This window comes from Mya arenaria, chromosome 2, assembly GCF_026914265.1.
Source record: "Mya arenaria isolate MELC-2E11 chromosome 2, ASM2691426v1".
Classification (NCBI taxonomy): Eukaryota; Metazoa; Mollusca; class Bivalvia; order Myida; family Myidae; genus Mya; species Mya arenaria.
The window spans coordinates 46,848,196-46,868,321 of record NC_069123.1 but is presented as its reverse complement, the minus strand read 5'-3'; the positions used below and the strand labels follow the sequence as shown (position 1 = coordinate 46,868,321).

The 20,126-nt window shown below is 36.3% G+C and overlaps 1 protein-coding gene across 6 annotated transcripts in view; it reads right to left on the bottom strand.

The window, feature by feature from the left end:
* Positions 1–1,005: 1,005 nt before the first annotated feature.
* The window catches only part of LOC128211901 (multidrug resistance-associated protein 1-like), an 89,239-nt gene continuing 70,118 nt past the window's right edge, over positions 1,006–20,126 (bottom strand). For all 6 annotated transcript variants that reach the window (XM_052917047.1, XM_052917030.1, XM_052917038.1 and 3 more), the window contains exons 27-31: positions 16,940–17,086; positions 16,463–16,621; positions 14,978–15,144; positions 7,190–7,384; positions 1,006–4,543 (exon numbers count right to left, since the gene is read on the bottom strand). In XM_052917047.1, the coding sequence (XP_052773007.1) occupies positions 4,432–4,543; positions 7,190–7,384; positions 14,978–15,144; positions 16,463–16,621; positions 16,940–17,086 (780 nt within the window). In that variant the 3' untranslated portion in view covers positions 1,006–4,431. The remainder of the gene's footprint in view (positions 4,544–7,189; positions 7,385–14,977; positions 15,145–16,462; positions 16,622–16,939; positions 17,087–20,126) is intronic.

Genomic DNA, 20,126 nt, shown 5'->3' with positions numbered 1-20,126 from the left:
ACAGTATTATATGAACTGTGTCTAAACAGAGGCATTGGACTCGGATAACCTGTGTATAAACAGAGGTATTTGACCTGAATAAACCATATTTAACAGCGGCATTGGACTTGGATAACCTGTGTCTAAACAGAGGCATTGGACCCAGATATATTGTTTTTAAACAGAGGTCTTGGACTTGAATAAACTGTGTCTAAGCAGAGGCCTTGGACTCAGATAAACTGCGTCTAAACAGAGGCCTTGGGACTCAGATAAACTTTGTCTAAACAGAGGCCTTGGTCTTGGATAAACTGTGTCTAAGCAGAGCTCTTGGACTTGGATTAACAGTCTAGGCAGAGGCCTTGGACTTGGATAAACTGTGTCTTAGCAGAGGCCTTAGACTTGGATAAACTGTGTCTAAGCAGAGGCCTTGAACTCAGATAAACTTTGTCTTAACAGAGGCCTTGGACTTGGATAAACTTTGTCTAAACAAAGGCTCTGACCCTGGATGAACTTTGTCTAAACTTAGACCCTGGACTTAGATAAACTGTTTAACAGAGGCCTTGAACCCAGATAAACTGTTTCTAAACAGAGGCCTTGGACCCAGATACACTGTGTTTTAATATAGGCTTTGGACTCAAATAAACTGTGTCTAATCGGAGGTCCTGGACTCGGATAAACTGTGTCTAAACAGAAGCCCTGGACTCGGATAAACTGTGTCTAAACGGAAGCCCTTGACTCGGATATACTGTGTCTAAACAGAAGCCCTGGACTCAGATAAACTGTGTCTAAACAGAAGCCCTGGACTTGGATAAACTGTGTCTAAACAGAAGCCCTGGACTCGGATAAACTGTGTCTAAACAGAAGCCCTGGACTCGGATAAACTGTGTCTAAACAAAAGCCCTGGACTCGGATAAACTGTGTCTAAACAGAAGCCCTGGACTCGGATAAACTGTGTCTAAACAGAAGCTCTGGACTGGGATAAACTGTATCAAAAGCCTTGGATTCAATTCCTAACAAATTAACAAATCAACATCTTCTCTTTTTATTCAAATACAACACAAACAATACAGACATCATATGGAAATAAAAGCATGATCATAGAAAAGAGAAGTCTTAACATGATAAAATAACCACTAACGTTATTGGATTTATCGACTAAAGAAGACAAACAATCTTACAGTAGATGTCATAAATTAAAAAAAAAAAGACATACATGAAAACCAAATGCATGCAAATAAAAAAATATCTAACGAATTGTCTTAACATAACAAACCATATGCAGCATAAATAAACGAGAAACAAATTCCTACACGTATGATATGACTTGTAGAGATATCATGATTGATGCAATGTCATGCTGTGTCAGAAATGGAAATGAACTTGCAAGTCTTAAAAAAATAATACCATTTAAAACTAAAACTTAATAATTTTACTGCAACAGAAACATGTAAAACTTTTTAACTGGTGTTATTTAAGTCATGAAGTCACAAAAATATTGCATATATATATTTAAAATTAATTATATATAAATGGAATCCAATATCTAATTGTCAATGAGACAGAAGCAAGGACGGCATTTTGTATCAATTTTCAAATCAAATTCAGCAAAAATCAAACAAAATTACCTAAATGACATCCATAATATGTCAGGTTTTTTGTTTAATTCAGAAAAATACTAAAATAATAATAAATGCTTAAAAAGAAACCCAATTCAGAAAAAAATGCAGCTCTTGGACATGCAAATCATAACTACGATACTAAGCCAAATAGTTAGATACTAAATGCCAAAAGGCCAACATTGCTTTTTGTTATCATGTTTGATGATTCCTTGATTTGAAGACTGTGTTCAATCTCTCCTGGCCAAAATTGTTCTCCAAGCAAAATGTGTCAAAGCATTCTCTTGGTTAATGCATGGAAAAGGAATTTACAATCAGAAGAATGGATTTCACAATATCAGATAACCAAATTTCAACAAAAAATGCATGACTTCTCAAGTGGAATTCATTGTAAAAATTACCAAGGCAGTTGTGTAAAAACACAAATGTGTACTTATAATAACAAGGACTGCAGTACAAAATGGAGAGTAGATCTCATACACTTTCTGAATTTTGTTCATGTTAAACTTCCTCGTTGGTTCGGATATCTGATCTTATCGCAGCTTTTTGTGGTTAGAAAAAAACAAAATTGGCAAAAACTATACAATATGCCTTGGTTTTCTATGAAAATATTTTATCAACTATTATATATTATTTCTGGTTTATTATAGCCATCAAATATTTTTCTGTATTACACATGTGTTATTTAACATTGTGCTATTTCCAATGGTCAGAAGATATTTATATTGCTTTGTGGTATTAGGCTCATTGCTACAGCAGTTAAACAGGTAGGTCGTTTTAGCTATTTGTACTTGAAAAGCATGTGATAAAAAGAATCCGACACTCATCATTATATGATACACAATTATATTCCACTTGTCCAGGAAATACATTAGTAAGCTTACTTACAAACTTCCTGAACTCGTTATATAAAATTGCAATTTATTTCAAGCTCATGACAAATCCTTTACATACAAATACAAATCGGGTTTAATTTTAGTTTGACAGTAGTAATTCTCAGATGTTTTCTAAAAATGAAGTCATAATTTTTTACCCCAATTTTTTTTCTGTTTAATCTTTGAATAATAAATAGTTCATTTGAAGCTTTCCAGTGCCATTAAAATAGCATTGTTCAGCATATTCTATCACTTATTTATAAACAATGTCATAACTTAATATTCTGTGACATCCATTGTACCTTATTGGTTACATAATGATATACACAATCATGTAAGAAAGTGAAATTAAAGTTTATCTTTTTCTGACAAAAATGCCTGATCAACATGCAATGGATACATTTTTCAAAAACAAGAAGCAAGAACCATAGCTGTCCAAGATCTACATCTCCACTGGTATAGTTTACGGATGAGAAATCTAGGTTTGAGATTTTCAGCATTTTTTTTAATCTCACATGAATCCTTTGTAACTAAATGATGAGGTAGTGAAAGTCTCGTTTAAATGAAGAACCAAAATGCTGAATGTTTCACATGAATCACCTGAATGGAAAGCTGAAGACAAGACTGTGGATTGCTTCTCATAAAAATGGGATTAATAGCTGTCATAAATAATATTAAAGTGCTGAGCAATGCTGTGCTAGATACAGATTTAGATACAATTGGAAGTTCAGCCTCAACAATGGGTATTAGGAGTTTGCCTGAATCAATAAATGTTTTCCCTGATACCTTTAAAGAAAGCAATCCTCGGAAGACATTTTATTAGTAATACCAGGCTCCATATTTAGCATGTGCATGTGAAAGTCTATGGAATATGATTTTAACAAAAATATAAGCTCATGAAAAAATCAATCAAAACAACACAACATAAATCCAACAAAGGACACATGAACTTTGTAACCTTATGTGAACCGGGGTGTAAATGTAGCACCGGACAACTATCAGCTGCAATATTCTCCAAGAATATTTCATAGAAATATTCAATAAACATTTACATATGTTAAGTTCATTCTCACTCTTATGGCAGTCTTATCGACTTACATTCTTTAAAGCTGCACTCTCACAGATATACCATTTTTACCAAACGGTAAATCTGTGAGGGTGCAGCTTTAAGAAATATGAATTCCGTATTTTTACCTTTTCTGTACTAATAGGTCAATATAAATGATTTGCTAGATTTTCATCCATTTTTTTTTAATTGGGGTGGGGGTGACCTTTTATTTGTTTATTTTCTTAGATGACTATTTCACCATTGAATATTTGTTATTGCTCTTTCTCATTGCATAAGGGACCATATACATGTACATGTGTCTGTAGACGAACCACGAACACAATCGTAATAACTCTCCTTTCTTACATGTGAATGTTTTACCTCAACACCGATGTACAAATAAATGCCGTTCCCAAAACAATACACACGACCCTAATTCAAACTTTTTATTTGCGTTAATAAAATTTAAGGGGCAGTGGATAAAAGAGGGGGCAGACGTGGATGAAAATCTAGCAATTAATTTATAGTCGCCTTACAAACAATATTATTTACAAAAAGCCAAACTACATGAAGAACTGAACTTTGCCAGTAAATAATGGGAGTGTTTCTTTCTTTCTGTGAGTAATATATTTTTTCTTATATGATAACATAAATGATGCTTCAATGAAATCATGATGCAACAATATATGATTATAAATTACAACATAATTGACATATTGAAAATTTGAAATTCTTCTCCTCCAAAAAATTGTGTCATGAAACAGTATCAGCTGACGTCTATCCATATTGCCTTACCCTCACAAACACTCATTCTTTTTTAAATCAAGATAATATTTTTTAAAAACAATGTCCTTCACCAAACCAAGTATTTTCATGGCCCCTAATTCCATGTAAAAGACAGCGCAACAGCCAGTTACACGAGTCCAGCATCAGCAGCCATTCCATAGAAGATAGAGTCAGAGTTCTGTAGCAAGGACTGTGGACTATCCATCTCCTTGATACGACCTTGATCCAACACCATTACCCTGGAAATGGAGCAGTATTTTATTACTCAAGTGTATGAACCTTTATGGGAGGATTAGCAATATCAGTTTAATACAATTTCTGAGAAATTATTGACTAAACTTATTGAAACAAGCTTTGAAAGGTGTAGCATAAAAATATTTGACCCAATACATCCATTAACCACTTTCCCTGTATTTACTTGGTTGAAGGTCACATATTTCTTCTAGACTGTATCTATGTATCTAACAACACCATACTGACAGCACTATTAGATGTCTGTTATCAATACAGATCCAGATCAAGGCTGTTACACCACTGGCAAATTTAGACTCAATAATCATCCAGAAACAGTATCAAACAAGAGATGTTTGTCAAACATTATGCCCCCCCTGAGCGCCATGTTGTCAGGATTATATTGACAATTGAATGAAATATGCATGGACTGAAATGACAGCTGATTTGTCACTGACATTGGATGCCGTTGAGGCAGTTTTCAGATTATGACCATTCAAAGTTTGAGGATAGAGTGTGTTATGACCATGACCTTTGACTCTATGACCTCAAAATCCATAGGAATCATCAGCTGGTCACCAAAAATCTAAATGTCAAGTTTGAGGGCCATGGGTGCAGGCATTGACAAGTTATCACACAGACAATCTTTTATTCGTATTAGGTCACTGTAACCTTGACCTTTGACCCGATGACCCCTAAAATCATAAGGGGTCATCTAAAGGTCAGACACAACACCAAGTCAAGTTTGAGGGCCATGGGTGCAGGCATTGTCGAATTATCACTTGAAACATTTTCGCATTCAAGGTCACCGTGAACTTGACCTTTGACCCAATGACTCCTAAAATCAATAAGTGTCTTATCCTGGTCAGGCCCAACTTCCATGTCAAGTTTGATGATCATTGGTTCAGGCATTGTTGAGATATCACTGGGAGAAGATTTGTTAACTTTTTTGTGATAAAGGTTACTGTGACCTTGACCTTGGCACAATGACCCCCAAAGTCAAGAGGGGTCATCTACTGGTCAGGCCCAACCTACATGTCAAGTTTGATGAGAATAAGTACAGGAATCGTCAAGTTTGCTTTCAAGGTCACTGTGACTTTGACCCCTAAAATCAGTAGGGGTCATCTACTGGTCAGGCCCAACCTCCAAGTCAAGTTTGAGGGCCATGGGTGCAGGCATTGTTGAGTTATCACTCGGACAACCTTTTATCGTTCAAAGTCACTGTGACCTTGACCTTTGGCCCAATGACCCCTAAAATCAATAGGGGCCATCTATTGGTCAGGCCCAACCTCCAAGTCAAGTTTGAGGGCCATGGGTGCAGGCATTGTCAAGTTATCTCATGGACAACCTTTAACCATTCAAGGTCACTGTGACCTTGACCTTTGGCCCAATAACCCCCAAATACAATAGGGGTCAGCTACTGGTCAAGCCCAACCTTCAAGTCAAGTTTGAGGGCCATGGGTGCAGCCATTGTTGAGTTATCATATGGACAACCTTTTACCATTCAAGGTCACTGTGACCTTGACCTTTGACCCCATGAGCCCCAAAAACAATAGGGGTCAGCTACTGGTCAAGCCCAACCTTCAAGTCAATTATGAGGGCCATGGGTGCAGGCATTGTTGAGTTATCACATGGACAACCTTTTACCATTCAAGGTCACTGTGACCTTGACCTTTGACCCAATGAGCCCCAAAAACAATAGGGGTCAGCTACTGGTCAGGCCCAACCTCCAAGTCAAGTTTGAGGGCCATGAGTGCAGGCATTGTCGAGTTATCACTCGGACAACCTTTTACCATTCCAGGTCACTGTGACCTTGACCTTTGGCCTGATAACCCCCAAAAACAATAGGGGTCATCTTTTGGTCAGGCCCAACTTCCATATCAAGTTTGATGACCATAGATCTAGGCATTGTTGAGTTATCACTCGGACAAGCTCTAAAATTATTTTACCATTAAAGGTAACCTTGACCTTTGACCCGATGAGCCCTAAAATTAATAGGGGTCATCTACTGGTCAGACCCAACCTTCATGTCAAGTTTGATGACCATACGTCCAGGATTTGTTGAGTTATCACTCGGACAAGCTTTGGTCTACCGACGGACCGACGGACATGCCTGTGCAAAGCAATATACCCCTCTTCTTCGAAGGGGGGCATAATAAGAGATGCCATTAAAATGTTTATAGTGAAGTGCTCCAGTAATGTTAGGTCTTATGTCATGTAATTGTGATTTACTCTTAGTGTTACCATGGAACCATTTAGTACTTGTATTCTGTCTTTCTTTCAGAAAACAGTTTAAAAACATATCACTAATTTTGACAACAATTTGTGGCCTTATAGGACAAAATGTTTCACCACAGCATCACACACCTATATTAATGACAAAATCATGATCTATGACATTTTTAAAAATTGATTTTTCCCTTTTAGTTAAGAATTAAAAAAAAAAAGAAAAGAGTATTTAATTGACATGAAGCTGAGCTTCATAAAATATTGTTTAACTAATGTTACACATTTTATACAACAATTTGGACTGTGTTAAACAAATTCCATTACTGAGGGTGAATTTAATCTAATCTTAGCATGAAATAAAGATGATGAGACTTTCAAGCAATGTGATGGTTATTTAAAGCCTTAACATACATCCAGCCACATACCTAGTGTAGTCCATGATGGTGTTAAGCCTGTGTGCTATTGTCAGAACAGTGGCATCGCTGAACTCGGTACGTATTGTGTGCTGTATGAGGTCATCAGTCTCAAGGTCGACGGCAGCGGTAGCCTCATCCAGGATCAGGATCTTGGTCTTCCGCAGCAGGGCCCTTGCCAGACATACAAGCTGCCTCTGACCAACACTGAAATCATCACAATTAATATAGTCAATAACTCATTATACGTAATGACTTTGTATTGGATATGGACATCTGGGGTTGTGGTGTGATGATGGTAGGCTATTTATTTTTCTTATTTTATTTTTTTATTAGGCTGTATGTTAATACATTATTGTCACCATTGTGGTTAAGTGATATTCTGTATAAAGCCTATTTCGTAGGTAGGGTTGGGAACCTGAACCATTAATCCCCTGGGCAGCCCCTAAAGAAATATGGCATGTATGTGGTGGTGGTGGTGGTGGTGGTGGTGGTGGACATGTGAATTTCAGGGTAGCTGATGTTCAAATATGGTATCAACACTGTCTTGTAAAAAAGAATGCCTGAGTTTGTTATTACTTCAATGCACATCCTAAACAAACAATTGTAGCTGTTTTACTTAAGAAAAACTGTAAAATATCATATTCATCAAATAAAACATTAAAGACATTTAACATATGTTTTCTGGTGAAATAACATGAGCTGTCACAGAGACAGCACACTTGACTATTCTGCCACTTTGAAGTTTTAGAATTGCAGGCTTACATCACTGTAAAATAAAAAACAATAAAAAACCGTAACCAAAATTCTAAGTCAATTAATAAAGGGCAATTATTTGCATTATATGCAAGATAGAATTATCAAAGTTTTGATAGCATAATGTTTCAATGCATACGTCAAGTAGTTGCTGGGTTATTGACTGATAATGTGCTTACATGCAAAACCTTAACCAGAATTTCTATGTCGGATAATGCAGGGGCAAAATTTATAATATATGCAAGATAGAGTTATCCTACTTGATTAATTAAGTAGCTTTGATTGTTGGGAGCCCATGTATAATTCCATTGCAATACATGATGTGTTTGCTGAGATATTGACTAAAATGTGGTTACATGCAAAATCTTAAACAGATCCTGAAATAATAAAGGACCATTTATATTAGCAAAATAGGGCTATTTAACTGGGTTATTTAAGTTGGTTGGATGATTGAGTAACATTGTATAAAGTCTCAAAGCAATACATCAAGTAGTTGCTCAGATATTAACCTATATGTGCTTACTGCTTACATGCAAAACTTTAACCAGAATTTGAAGTTTAAAAATAAAAGCCCATTATTTGCCTTAAATTCAAAATTTGTGTTATCTAACATCATGAATAAAGCAGGTTGGAAAGTTGGGAACACATAATTATCTAATGTTTCAATGCTATACATGATGTATTTTCTGAGATGACTTACATGCAAAACCTGGGAGCGAGACAAATCGGCCCCTTACCTGAAATCGGCCTACTACTAAATCGGCCCCTAAGACGTTTCGGCCCTGCCATTTCGTCCCCTTAATTTAATTGACTCGAGACGTTTCGGCCCCTTACTGAATTTCAACAGAGACATTTCGGCCCCTTACTTTTAATTTTTTTTTTTATATTTTTTTTTTTAGTAATATAAAGAAAATCATATAAGTTTTCAAATTGTATTTCAAAAGACGTTGTACATGAGATCTGTAAAGTCACAAATAGACATTCATGAAATATATTGATAAGATTGCAAAAAAGCATTAAAATCTTAATCTAAACCCTTATCTTGAATATAAAATTTGAAATTTAAAAAGATATAAGAATATACTTTGTTAAAACTGTTTAATATAAATCAAATATAATAAAAACTTCAAAGAAAAATTGTCTTTGATCAATGCATTCTTTGCCAGGCAAACTGTTGGTGTTGAAGGTGTGAAAAACTTTCAAAGACGTGTGAGTGTGATTGAATAAGTGTCTTTTATTTCTTAATGTTTTGTGTTTAGGACTTTTGATAATATTTGTAATGTCTGATTCGGATTTGTGTATTGTGTGTGATAAGGTTGTGAGTCCGCTGCAACAGGCCATCACCTGCGATGAATGTGACAGATGGCAGCACCGAGTCTGCGATACAGGTAAGTGTTAGCAATATTAATGTTTTGTAGACAACCCTAAAATGTATAATAAATCTTTCAAGATATGGCTATGTATGTAACAGCGAGTTATCCCATAATTCATGTTATTTAGAATAAAATGCAAATGTTACCAAATTATATCAAAGTTGTTGTCAATTTGACACCGGATTGCAGAATATGTGTCTAAATGTTTATAACTAACATTGACACGTGGGCATTTGTGGACATTATACTTGAAACACACGCGTGTCTGACATGGTGTTATCAACATTTAAAGATATATATTAGCGGGTTTCTTTCATGTTTTTTTTCTGTAAATTACTGAAGTCCAGCTTAGTTGATGTCAAAGTGAAATTTCATGTCATAAAAGTATCAATTAGTCTAAGATAATGCATGATTAAATTTAAAGCTATCAGTGGCCACAAATTCAATCGTGTATATCTATGTCTTTTCATATTTTGATCATTCAAATTCAACTGATAAATGTGGTAAACTGTTTTTCCATATACCTTTACATTTCAATGCATATTAAAGTTTGACACTGTTCCCAGAATAAAAGAAATCATTACTTAATAGTTGTAAAAACTACGCTTTTTAAAATCATCTAGTTTAGTTAAAAGAAGTATGTACTCTACTAATTTTAAATATAAAAATGCACACTTATTCATGATTATGTTTCGTTGCTGTGGACTTTTTGTCATTTTTTGTGACCTGAGTGTAGACGAATAAACTTGTTAAGTGTCACAGTTCCAACGCCTGACACCTGTGTGGAATGTGACAATTCGCCGTCTGTCTCGAAAAATATAACATCTTATAACTATCAGATTTCTTTTTTCATGAATTACTATCCATCTAAAAAGGTATCTTAGTTGATCAGAATTGATAACTTCAAAGCATTTTTTGCTATATCAAAACAATTGTATAAACTGTGGTGAATCTTGGATTTTGAAGCAGGTAGCCATAAATCAAAATGACAAAATAGACATAGTCACAATATACCTGCATCATGGTAAAAATGATCATATAAAATATGTAAAGAGATGGATGGATCATAATATATTATTCCTTTAAAGTCTATGGCAGGCCCTCCGATCCGTTTTTTCCGGGGAGTCAACTAAATGGGTGTGCCTTCCACTTGTGTCAGTCCGTTCTGCGCTACGTTCAGCACCTGTGGCTGCAGGCCACTTATTAGCGACGAGCCTGCTGTTAAGGGGGTCAAACATGGTCAAGCTTACGCATCATCTCGTGTCGGAGGTAGCCCTTGGCCGTCAGTGTCGACAGCGTTATGTAGACATTGACGCCAGTATAATGGCTGAGTGGGACTCATATGACTCGCATAAGGTCACGTGCGAGGAGTTTTTGAAAAAATGTTGGTGCAATCTACGGCGGGTGATAGGTGCTTAATACAGTTTTTTTCAGTGGACTTTATGTAAAACAAATATCATTATACCTCTTGTAAATATTAGCAACATACTTAAGTATATTAGTTTGAAGATTATTTCAAGATTTGTTCGAAGTATAAAGATTTTTTTAACTCGATTTATTTTTATAAAAAATTCTCATAAATAAATGTATAAAAAAATATGACGAGAGAATTCTTATACTATTGCTTGGCATCAAATTTTTGAACAAGCTCTACTATATAAAATTCAGAATTTGAGCAAGCCCGAAAGACATTTCACCAGTGCAGGGCTTGCGGGCTTGTGTAATTTCGACCACTGCATATATGGCTTTATGTCAATAAACATATCTCATTACAACTTCTATAAAAATAAATAATGAAATTTTATGTTTTTTCTCTTATATTTATAAATAAAAAACAAAATAAAAATAAGGGCTGAAACGTCTCCGTAATCAGGGGCCGAAACGTCTACTGCATGGGGCCGATTTGGTAAGGGGCCGAAAAGGTAACCGTTTCAACTAGGGGCCGATTTGGTAAGGGGCCGATTTGTCTGGTAGCCCAAAACCTTAACCAAGGTGTGACGCAGACACTAGGGTTAGTAGTATTGCCCTCCTTATTCTTTGAATAATTGGACCAAAAAGGTTGTTTCACTGTGTCAAACAGTGAAACAACATTTTGGTATTTTCCACTAGTGTTTGGATTTTTTGTACCCGCTCTCAAGTCGAAATAAAATGTCAGCCCGCATAGGGCTGGGACACAATTTCAACAATGCATTTCCGAAATGATGTTAATTTGGCGTGCTTCTCAAAAGAAATACAATTTAATGTCTAAAATCCTTTTTAAGGTATACGATAAAAAAAGAAAATTGTTTGCTTAAGTGTAAGATCATAACATATTTCACCCCTTGAACATGGAAAGTAAATATTTCATGAGTGGCGCAGCTTTTGGTGCTCACTCAGTGAAATATATTACAATCTTACACTGAAACAAACAATTTTCCTCTTTATGTTATAACGATCAACTTAAAATATAAAACCATTGATGCTCAATGTCAGGTTTCCAGTATTCTTATACAGGTACATGTACATGCTTTTGTGTCAGCATACAGGTACATGTACATGCTTTTGTGTTAGCGTACAGGTACATGTACATACTTTTGTGTTAGCGTACATGTACATGCTTTTGTGTTAGCATACAGGTACATGTACATGCTTTTGTTTTAGCATACAGGTACATGTACATGCTTTTGTGTTAGCATACAGGTACATGTACATACTTTTGTGTTAGCATACAGGTACATGTACATACTTTTGTGTCAGCATACAGGTACATGTACATGCTTTTGTGTCAGCATACAGGTACATGTACATACTTTTGTGTTAGCATACAGGTACATGTACATACTTTTGTGTTAGCGTACATGTACATGCTTTTGTGTTAGCATACAGGTACATGTACATGCTTTTGTGTCAGCATACAGGTACATGTACATGCTTTTGTGTTAGCATACAGGTACATGTACATGCTTTTGTGTTAGCATACAGGTACATGTACATGCTTTTGTTTTAGCATACAGGTACATGTACATGCTTTTGTTTTAGCATACAGGTACATGTACATACTTTTGTGTTAGCATACAGGTACATGTACATGCTTTTGTGTTAGCATACAGGTACATGTACATACTTTTGTGTTAGCATACAGGTACATGTACATACTTTTGTGTTAGCATACAGGTACATGTACATGCTTTTGTGTTAGCATACAGGTACATGTACATACTTTTGTGTTAGCATACAGGTACATGTACATACTTTTGTGTTAGCATACAGGTACATGTACATGCTTTTGTGTTAGCATACAGGTACATGTACATACTTTTGTGTTAGCATACAGGTACATGTACATACTTTTGTGTTAGCATACAGGTACATGTACATACTTTTGTGTTAGCATACAGGTACATGTACATACTTTTGTGTTAGCGTACATGTACATGCTTTTGTTTTAGCATACAGGTACATGTACATGCTTTTGTGTTAGCATACAGGTACATGTACATGCTTTTGTGTTAGCACATTTTGCACCTCAGGATGTCTGAATACAAACTCATGGGCAGCCATGTGAGACATGTGTAACATTTTCAATCATTCAACATGTTTCTTTAACTTTCATTTTGAAGCCATTTTAACATTTATCTTTTTCCCTTAAAATCAATGTGTTTGTAATCAATCTAACAAGACTTTTTTTTTTCAAAACCCTCCCAAAAAAACGTAAAGAAGTTCACAACTGGCAGTCTGAGTTATTCACTGAAATCTTATTTGTTTTATACGTTGAAAAATTGCCAGTGATACCATGACCACATGTTACCTTCACATGTGTTTCAAGTACAGACAACAATATTTTAGTTTGGTGTGAATGTGATTGCCAGCAGCGATCACTTGGTAAAAATTGAGCAGCAGATTGCTAATTAAAGGTGCATTATAGAGAACTGTAAGTCAGGAGGCAAACAAAGAGGACATTACATGAAGTGACCAGTCACATGACCAGTCACTTGAGATCTCCTTTTTAAGGTCAGTTTCAACTGTATACAGAAAGTTTTAACAGTTTAATGAATACTTTTTATTTACTTCAACTGAAATCGGACATAAAATGGTATTTTGCAATCTCTCTAGGCCAAAAAAACTTGTTTGTAATACCATTTTATGTATGATTTTTGTAGTTTCTTTTCCACACGTCAAATCCTTTTAAAAGATATCAGAACATATGGGTTCACCAGGAACACAACATTCACATATCAAATGTTGTACCTTAAGCACCTAATGTTTAGTTAAAGACAGATGAATGAGATCTATATTCCAGCAGAGAGATAGGAGCCAATTCCTTTATGCCTTTCTGTTATTGATGTAAATCAAAATAGAAATTTATTCGGAAAATGGTAATTCTGAAGAAATTCATTCAAAATACATGGATTCTTTCTCGTATGTTCATAAGGATTTATTTAGAATCAATTTTTTTATAATAATTTAAATAATCTTAACTGTTTTGCTTATACTATTTAATTTTAATCTTATTTAAATGCATTTTCAGGTTTTGTGTTGCATTTTTGATACGTTATCTGATTTGCATTTTGTCACAAAATAGGTCTGCGAGCTAGTGTGGTAAATTATGTATATCCTACATGTCGATGGAAACAAGAGATGTTTGTCAAACATTATGCCCCCCCCCCCCCCCAAATCATAAGGGGTCATCTACAAGTCAGATGCAACTCCAAGTGAAGTTTGAAGGCCATGGGTTCAGGCATTGTTGAGTTATCACTCTGACAACCTTTTACCATTCAAGATCACTGTGACCTTGACCTTTGGCTCTATGAATCCTAAAATCAATAAGGGTGATCTATTGGTCAGGCTTAACATCCATGTCAAGTTTAATGATCATAGGTTCAGGCATTGTTGAGATATCAGTGGGAGAAGATTTGTTAACTTTTTTGCGTTAAAGGTTACTGTGACATTGACCTTGGCCTGATGACCCCCAAAGTCGATAGGGGTCATCTACTGGGCAGGTCCAACCTTCATGTCAAGTTTGATGACCATAGGTCCAGGAATTGTCGAGTTCACTTTCAAGGTCACTGTGACCTTGACCTTTGACCCCTAAAATCAATAGGGGTCATCTACTGGTCAGGCCCAACCTCCATATCAAGTTTGAGGGCCATGGGTGCAGGCATTGTTGAGTTATCACTCGGACAACCTTTTATCATCCAAGGTCACTGTGACCTTGACCTTTGGCCCAATGACCTCTAAAATCAATAGGGACCATCTTCTGATGACCCCCCAAAACAATAGGGGTCATCTACTGATCAGGCCCAACCTCCATGTCAAGTTTGAGGGCCATGGGTGCAGGCATTGTTGAGTTATCACTTGGACAAGCTTTAAAATTATTTTACCGTTAAAGGTCTCTGTGACCTTGACCTTTGACCCCCAAAATCAATAGGGGTCATCTACTGGTCAGGTCCAACCTGCATGTGAAGTTTGATGACCATACGTCCAGGAATTGTTGAGTTATCACTCGGACAAGCTTTGGTCTACCGACGGACCGACCGTCCGACCGACATGCCTGTGCAAAGCAATATACCCCTCTTCTTCGAAGGGGGGGATAAAAATAAAGATCAATTGCTGTTCTGAGCAACCGATTGAGGACATATCAGTTTCTAAACCAATCATCTGCAACAGGCCGCCTTAATCATGTTCAGCATACCTGAGATTTTCTCCACCCTCCGTACACTCGTGTTCCAGCCCCGTGGGCAGCCCCTTCACAAAGTTCTTCAGGTGGGCGTGTTCTAGGGCCCGCCACACACTATCGTCAGAGTGCTCGTCAAAGGGGTCAAGGTTCATCCGTAGGGAACCAGAGAACAGCACAGGCTCCTGGAAAACAAATGTATCATGTGACCATTATTACGGTAGGTTTTATTGTACTTTGTGAAACTCTTTACTTACTGCCTACTGGTGTGACATTATATACAGACATACAAAGTGGTAAGCTGTTATTTATTTTTTACCTCGCTGAAAGGAAGCATCATCAACAAGCAATCCAGACAGAACTTAAGACTTACAGTAATATTCCATTTGTTATTGATAATTATTTACAATTAAATAGCATGTGTGTTCAAGCTTTGTGGTTCAGGGGAGAGGCTTGTAGCCACCTGGGTCCCTCTGCTTTCCTTACTGGAATGACAGCATATACCTTGACAACAGATTATATTGCATAACACTGCGGTGATGGCAAATACTGGCTTGAATAAGCTGTGGACACTTTATTGAATATTGAACGGTTATTGTCAACCAACTTACACAAATATTTTGACCTTTTGTCTTCAGTAAAAACACCAAAATAACTCGGCTGTCAACTAGACACTTGTTTCGGCAATATCGATAAGATGCTTATCAAACCAGTGTAACATGTGCCTTGCTGATTGATTTAATGTAGTTTATACACACCATCAATCCAATTAAGCTTCAGAGTATGGAGGCCAGTACCATAAACATGCTGCCAAAATTCTAACCTGTTATAAAATTTGCCTACATGAAATATAAAGTTTCTTTGTTGAATTTTTGAAATTCAGGTGGATATTCATCATTTATAGTGAAAACTAGCCCCGCCCCTGGCGACCATGTTTTTTTATGAACTATAATGGTGTGAAGGAATTCGATATAAGGTCACCTAAGGAAAACTTCTTTTTGAAGTGAAATGTTGACAACAGACAATCACACTATCACAATTAAGCTAAATCTGGGCATTTTGTGCTTAGGTGAGCTAAAAACTGAAATAGCAAATTATAACGACCTAGCTATACACAGAAATGTTATAGCAGTATAAAAGTATCCAGTGCTTCAAATTCTCTCATAATTACAGGTTCAATATGGCATCTAATGAGGTTGTTTTTCTGAATTACGTCTGGTTTAAGGTATTCTAGTTTCCTTGAAAGGAGAACATAGGTTCACATAGTTTAAGGACTTCTGCCAGACTGTGAGGCAGCTATATAACAGCTTCCTTTGTTCATTTAGCAAAATTAGAACCAGAAAAATGGTAATATGGTGGTTATCTTCATGAAGTTTATATTGAAGAATATCTTTATGCATCATTGCCAACATTCAAGATGTTTCACATGCCAGATGAAACTACAATAGCATCACTACAGCTGAAAATAACAGTTAAGCTGATTGAAGCTTAAAGTGCTCTAACCTGTGGTATGATGGTGAGTTTACTGCGGAGATCATGCAGGCCTATCTGTGCTATGTCAACCCCGTCAATCACGATGCGACCCTGGGCAGGCTCAATGATGCGGAACAAGGCCAGGGTCAAGGACGATTTTCCTGCTCCTGTACGACCAACAATTCCGACCTGTATATGACAGAAGAAATGTACTGATAAGGTTCTGTAGGATGTATGTTATACTGAAATCCTTCAAAAATCCTGTTTCTGTCAGATCATTATGGTTTACAAACCTATCCACACCTGAAGTAGTCAATACTTTGAATGTCTAAGATTTCTTTTCGGCAAAAATGTAATCTTTTGAGTGGCCATTTTCATGTTACATAAAAACAGTTTCATTAACAAACTGTATTACTGTATGAAGTGATTTGTATACTAAACATTAGTTACTCAAAGCTATTAAGAGACATTAACAGACATGACGACAGAATGGCCTTTCTTGCCTACCTTCTCTCCTGAATTGATGTAGCAGTCTATTCCCTTCACGACAAGATCAAGCCCCTCCCGGTAACGTGTTCCATAATCCTCCATCTCCACCACTCCCTTCTCCGGCCATGATGGGTTGGGCTTCTTCTCAGGGATATCCCAAGCAGCCTGCATAATGGAAATATTGGATACAGCTTAAAATAAGAACCACCCAAACAATATACAATATGTTTAGTTCCATTTAAGATTTACAAAGTTTATAGCAATAAAAAGAAGTCATTAAGTGAACGCCAATGCTATCAATCAAGTTTCAACAAAAGCGCCAACTATCGCGAAATATGCCTGTCCTCTTTTTAGGACACCTTTTAGGTAACAAGTGGTTGTACATTAAGCTAAATTTAGAGATGACACTGTGAGCACAGTTTTGCCAATTCAACGGTCATAACTCTTGAGTTACAGAGGTAACATAACTGATTATCCAGATATTCTACCCACACACATTCTGACCAAATTTGGTGATGATTGGACGAAGGCTTTTAAAGTTATTGATTAGACAAGACCTATTTTAAGTAATTACTTAAATTAGATGTTGATTACTCTCGAGTGACTTAAGCAATATTGCTGGTCATCGAACATGTATGAGATAATAATTTATAATCCGACCAAATTTGGTGATGAATCGACAAAGGCTTCTAAAGTTATTGATCAGACAAGATCTATTTTAAGTTATTACTATAACTAAATGTTGATTCCTTTTGAGCGACACAGGCCATTTGGCTTGTTATAGAACGTGTCCAAGATATTATGCCCATTCGAATTAGATCAAATTTGGTAATGACTGGAAAAAAGGGTTTTATATTGTATTAATATAGGCAATTTTTCATGATATCTCTAGCAAGATAAAGTATGATATACGGTAATCATGAAAAACAATAAGATGTATACTTCTGCATAACATGACATTTTTTGTCATGGCCCATGAGAAGTCTAATGACTCATTTAAAATTGGCCAAAACTTTATTTGACTTGTCCAGGAAATTTCCTGAACTTGTTAAATGAATGTGTGGATTTTATGACAGATCCTCTTTATCTCCAATTGTTGATGGCGATGTCATTTGTGATATAAATGATTGCTGAAAATGACTTTTTTCAGAAAATGATGATATTCAACAACCACAACCAAAATATCATCTACAAACATTAATTAATATGAGGGATGATATGAAACAGAGAATACATTAATGTACCAATATTTGCCGTTGATAATACGTATCAATACACAAGCCTGGTGCGTTAATACAAGTTGCTTGAAATCGTAACAAAATGGCTCTATACAGATATCTTACATGTTGGTATGTTTAAGTTAGACCAATGAACATCTGACATCATTAAGACTATTTGTGCGCCTCTAATGGTGGGGAAAACCATAGGCTGGATGAGGAAAAACTGCTATTTATTAGTATTAGTCCCAAATATATGCAAGTAACAAATGTGAACAAAAATGTAATGGATTTTCTAAGTAGATTGTAAGTATGGTTACTCGAAACAATGACGGAAGACCAACTGACAACGAAAAGTAAAAAAAAATGAGAACAGGAGTGATGATGAAAGAGGTAAATATGGCTACAGGAGTATGAACAACAGTGATGGGAGACTTAAACATACTGCTGAGGGGAGGAAAATGAGGCTATCAGTGTTTTTTAACATCTTTGGCAGTTGAAATGAAGACAAAGGGAGCATAAAATTTGGCGATGGCAAAAATAACAAGAGGGCCCTGAAGGCCCTTAATCGCCCCCCTGATCCAATAAAGATCATCAACAATAACATTCTGATCAAGTTCCATGAACATATGGTCATAAATGTGGCCTCTAGAGTGTTAAAATACTTTTCTTAAATTTGACCTGGTGTCCTAGTTTTTGACCGCACATGACCCAGAATTGAACTTGACCTAGAGAGTATTAATATTAACATTCTGACCAAGTTTCCTGAAGATACAGTCATAAATGTGACCTCTATAGTGTTAACAAGCTTTTCCTTTAATTTGACCTGGTGACCTAGTTTTTAACCCCAGATGACCCAATATCGAACTCATCCAAGATTCTATTGAGGGTAACATTCTGACCAAGTTTCATTAAGATAGTGCCCAAATTGTGACCTCTAGAGTGTTACAGTCAAATTGTTGACGACGGACGACGACGACAGACGATGGACACAGGGCGATCACAAAAGCTCACCTTGAGCACTTCGTGCTCAGGTGAGCTAAAAGTTTGACACTATGGTGGTACTTGTGTTAAGAGTAATAGGAGGATAAAAAACAGTGCCGATTGAAGGATTAGCAATTAACAATCAACAGTGGGCTAACAACAGCATTTGGTGGAGTAACAATGACCAACAACATTTCCCCGAAGTTTGAGGAAAGAATGGTATGGTTACTGGCCAGTTTTGAATAATGTTATGGGAGTTGATGAAGAAAACCTGTATGCATCCTCCTGACAGCAGTTTATAAATGAAAAGGATGAAATGAAGTTAAGAATATGGGCAATGCAAGATATATAGATAGCTGCTCAAAGGTCATTTAAAAGGATTACCAATACTTTCGACAATGGTCAAACTTGTCTTACTTTCAAGCAAAACATTTTAGCTTTAATCATTGCATATTCTTTTAAAATACCGAAACCCCCAGATTTAATGACTTCAAATATAACAAAAACTCCAGAAACGAGGAACAAATTTGTTTCGGCCAAACTTCCAAAAGGAAACTATGAATTTCAGGAACCATTGTTGTTGTTTTTTTGGGAGGGGGGGGGGATCTGAAAGTCAAGACCTACTTCCCAACCAAGTTTGAGATCCCTTGTCCAAAGCATAATTAAATTATCAATAGGACAAGGTTATTGTGTCCAAGTTCACAACTACTGTAGCCTTAACCAGGGTCATGTGATGTTCATGACCATCCTCCCTTCCAGTGCTCTCTAGTTATCAATAGGACAAGGTTATTGTATTCAAGTTTGCCACAACTGTGACCTTAACCAGGGTCATGTGATGTTCATGACCAGCCTTCCTTCCAATGCTCTCTAGTTATCAATAGGACAAGGTTATTGTATTCAAGTTTGCCACAACTGTGACCTTAACCAGGGTCATGTGATGTTCATGACCAGCCTTCCTTCCAATGCTCTCTAGTTATCAATAGGACAAGGTTATTGTATTCAAG